This window comes from Pteropus alecto, unplaced genomic scaffold (genome assembly GCF_000325575.1).
Source record: "Pteropus alecto unplaced genomic scaffold, ASM32557v1 scaffold49, whole genome shotgun sequence".
Taxonomy (NCBI): domain Eukaryota; kingdom Metazoa; phylum Chordata; class Mammalia; order Chiroptera; family Pteropodidae; genus Pteropus; species Pteropus alecto.
In genome coordinates this window covers 3,219,024-3,223,312 of record NW_006443131.1, presented here as the reverse complement: position 1 = coordinate 3,223,312, position 4,289 = coordinate 3,219,024, and the positions used below count along the sequence as shown (strand labels likewise).

The 4,289-nt window shown below is 61.9% G+C and overlaps 1 protein-coding gene across 1 annotated transcript in view; it reads right to left on the bottom strand.

The window, feature by feature from the left end:
- Nucleotides 1-850: 850 nt before the first annotated feature.
- The window catches only part of CRNN (cornulin), a 7,731-nt gene continuing 4,292 nt past the window's right edge, over nucleotides 851-4,289 (bottom strand). Inside the window, exon 3 of the mRNA XM_025040854.1 lies at nucleotides 851-2,932. Within this exon, the coding sequence (XP_024896622.1) occupies nucleotides 851-2,932 (2,082 nt within the window). The remainder of the gene's footprint in view (nucleotides 2,933-4,289) is intronic.

Below are 4,289 nucleotides of genomic sequence, written 5' to 3'. Positions count from 1 at the left end.
CTCGAGACTCTAGGGGAAAATTCGTTTCCTTGCCTTTTCTGGCTTCTAGAGGCCGCCTGCCTGCCATGAGAGGCAGCGCCTGGCTCCAGCGCCTGGCTCCGTCATCAGATTGTGACTACAATCGGGCCCCCCCCCCGGATGATCCGGAATAACCTCCATGCATTGGTAACCTTAGGCCAGCCTCCCGTGTGGCCTTATGGGTGAGCAGAGACTCAACACTCTAGGGTTCGAGGTCACGGGAGACTGGGAACAGCTTTCCCACCTCATTCTCTCTCGTCCCTCAGGGGCGTCGGGTGTGCCGCCCCTGCTCTCTGACTCTGTGACTCTTGGGATCTCAAGTGGCCTTTTCTCGATGGGATGCCTTTCAAGGGTCGGGACCGTGCCCCGCTCATTGTCACGGCCCTGCGGCCCTCGGCCCGACACGTCGGCAGTGACAGAATGGGGCACGAGCCCAGCTAGCTGCTCAGGAAGATTTTATTGAGGCCCTCGGATGGGGCGATGGACAGATGAGAGATAAAGAGCTCTGGAACCCCCCACAAATGGAGGGGGGGTGGTTCTGCCGAAGGCATAACATGCTCCTGAGAGCGTCTGCACAGCGAAGCGGGTAAGACAGGAGGGTTTAGGGGAACAAGCGCCTTGCAGAACCGGCCTCACTGTGAAAGACCTAAGAGAGAAGCACTGTGATCGAGGGCTGATGTCTGGGGACGCACTGGCGGGGCCGGCCAGGGCAGGGCGGGACGGCCCTTCTCCAGCCGTCTCCTTCCAGGACTGGGCGCTGGTCCAGGCTGGGACGCTCAGGGCTTGTTGCCTTCGAGGCAGGAATTCAGCCCCGAGGCCGCGAGGCCCCGCTTCACTTCCGCTGGGCTCCTTCCCGGCCCGGCGCGGGAGGCACGTGGGCGCACGGGCCGCCCCGGTCCTGCCTCCCGATCACCGTCTCCCTTGCGGGGTCGTCGACCCACTCCCGCTCAACCACTGAGGACCGCCCCCCTCCCTGCCCGCCCGTCACACTGCACGTCGGGGGAGTGCTGCTCCCGACCTGCCCGCCCGTCAGGGCGCTCGCCCCGGGCTGGGCCTGTCCCGGCTCTGACCCTTCTGCCTCACGGACACTGTCTGTTGTCCCTCTTTGACCACGGCCTGACTGCCTCTGGGTCTGTCCCTGCTCTCCAAGCCCGGTGTGGCACGGGGTCTGACTCCTGTCCTGCTCCACGGTCTGGCTTTGTGACTCTGTCTGTGTTGGAATGGGTCTAGTTGCCACTTGGCTTGTCTGGGTCCTGTGTTGACCATGGGTCTCAGTCCCTCTGGTCTGGCCATGGAAGGATTCCTGTGACTGGGAGCTGGTGCCCCCTGACTGCTGGCTCCTGTCCCGCTCCACAGTCTGGCTTTGTGACTCTGTCTGTGTTGGAATGAGTCTGGTCACCACTTGGCTTGTCTGGCTCCTGTGTGGACCATGGGTCTCAGTCCCTCTGGTCTGGCCATGGAAGGATTCCTGTGACCGGGAGCTGGTGCCCCCTGACTGCTGGCTCCTGTCCTGCTCCACAGTCTGGCTTTGTGACTCTGTCTGTGTTGGAATGAGTCTGGTCACCACTTGGCTTGTCTGGCTCCTGTGTGGACCATGGGTCTCAGTCCCTCTGGTCTGGCCATGGAAGGATTCCTGTGACCGGGAGCTGGTGCCCCCTGACTGCTGGCTCCTGTCCCGCTCCACAGTCTGGCTTTGTGACTCTGTCTGTGTTGGAATGAGTCTGGTCACCACTTGGCTTGTCTGGCTCCTGTGTGGACCATGGGTCTCAGTCCCTCTGGTCTGGCCATGGAAGGATTCCTGTGACCGGGAGCTGGTGCCCCCTGACTGCTGGCTCCTGTCCCGCTCCACAGTCTGGCTTTGTGACTCTGTCTGTGTTGGAATGAGTCTGGTCACCACTTGGCTTGTCTGGCTCCTGTGTGGACCATGGGTCTCAGTCCCTCTGGTCTGGCCATGGAAGGATTCCTGTGACCGGGAGCTGGTGCCCCCTGACTGCTGGCTCCTGTCCCGCTCCACAGTCTGGCTTTGTGACTCTGTCTGTGTTGGAATGAGTCTGGTCACCACTTGGCTTGTCTGGCTCCTGTGTGGACCATGGGTCTCAGTCCCTCTGGTCTGGCCATGGAAGGATTCCTGTGACTGGGAGCTGGTGCCCCCTGACTGCTGGCTCCTGTCCTGCTCCACAGTCTGGCTTTGTGACTCTGTCTGTGTTGGAATGGGTCTGGTCACCACTTGGCTTGTCTGGCTCCTGTGTGGACCATGGGTCTCAGTCCCTCTGGTCTGGCCATGGAAGGATTCCTGTGACCGGGAGCTGGTGCCCCCTGACTGCTGGCTCCTGTCCCGCGCCACGGTCTGGGTGGCACCCGTCTGGGTTAGAGTTTCGGTTCCAGTCACGGTCTCACTTGTCTGGTGGGCTCTGTCCTGTTCCCTGGCCTGTGACTGTCTCTCTGACCTCTCGTCTCTGGTCCGACAACCCTGGTCTTCTCCTGCTCTCTGGGTGGGCTCCACGTGCCCCCTCGCTGGTGTCTGTCGGCTCCCTCCCTGCTGTCCCTGAGACTCGGACTGCCTGTCACGGTGACTGACCTGAGCAGAGCCGGGGGCCTGGCCCTGGGTCCGAGCCCCAGTCTCTCCCTGCCCGCTCTGTCCACCGCTGCTCGCCTGGGGATGCTGGCGTCCCCCAGCTCTCCCCTCTTCTGGGCCACTGCTCTGTCCTTCCCCCTGCTCTGGCGAGGCCCGGGGGGCGCAGCTTTGGGACTCCTGAGTCCCACAGGCTCCCTCAGGGCTCTCATTCAATGTCTTGAAACAGGCCTGTGTGACTTTAAACACTAAGATCAGGAATTCCTCGAACTCCACCGTCCCGGTGTGGTCTTCATCGAGCAGGCGCAGGACTTCGTCCACAGTGGCCGGGTCCTGGGGCTTCTGGGGGAGAAGGCCACGCTGATTTCGCCCCCTCCCTGAGGACAGGAGGTCTACTCAGCTCCCCGGCTCCCCACCCTGGGCCTGGGAGTCCACCGGCTCCACCCTACAGCCGTGCGTGCCGCACGTGTGCACACGCACACGCGCGCACACACACATGTGCACGCACACACACACATGCACGCACACATGTGCACACACAATACATATATTCACCCACACACATGCACACACGTGCACACACATACACATGTGCACCCACACACATATACTTGCACATGCATGCGCGCACACGCACACACACGTGCATGCACACACATGCATACAATGCACACGCATACGCATGTGCATGCACACACATGCACACACACGCACACACATACACATGTGCATGCACACATGCACGCACACACACGTTCGCGCACACACATATTCACATGTGCACACATGTGCACACACACATGCACGCACACACGCGCACGTGCACACGCACGGCCTCACACACTCATACTCACACTTGCACCCACGCGCACCTACCCACACTTGCACATGCGTGCAACACACACACTTGCACATACACGCACACACATACATACACACATGCTTGCACATACATGCACACACATACACACACTTGCACACACATACACTGCATGGCGGCCCTAAAACAAAGTCGCATCCGGTTTTCAGCCCTGTCTCTCCCTCAAGGGTAGGAAGCACCTTTTGCTTTGGGCCCTCTGTGCCTGGCGCCCCTACACAGGGAGAACCGGGTGACGACTTAGCGCTGGGGTGGTTCTCTGGCCGTCTCGGGCCCTGCCCGGACACCGAGCCGCGTCGCACGTGTGGGCCCAGGACAAGCACAGCGGGACCACGGTCCGCGGGGTGTGTGCGCGTCGGGAGTCGCAGGCGTCTTCCCCAACTGTGCCCACGCGTTCCTGCCCCCAGGGCCCTCGCATCCTGGTGACAGGCCACCAGGGCCCCGTCCACTCTGCTCCCGACACCTGACTCCCGGTGCGAGCGCCACCGAGCGGCCACCGCGCGCAGGCACAGAGCCGCGCTTGGGACAGAGGGACCGGCTACAGCATCAGATTTCAGAAGCAGCGAAGAGCGATTAGGGCAAAGCCGTGTCCCTCCCTGAGCTGTCCCCTTAGAGTCCTTTCTCCTTGTCTCCCAATTAGAATGAACTGAGGACAAGGTACTTCCTCTAAAGCCTGTCTGTCAACTCCTGTGACCGTCCCTTGTTCCCACCTGCTCCTCCGCCCGCACCGCCTCGGCCACGGAGCGCGGGCCTGGCCCTGGGTTCCCGAGGCAAAGCGTCTGGTCCGGGCCCGCGGCGACCCGCTTTGCCCCCGCGCGCCCC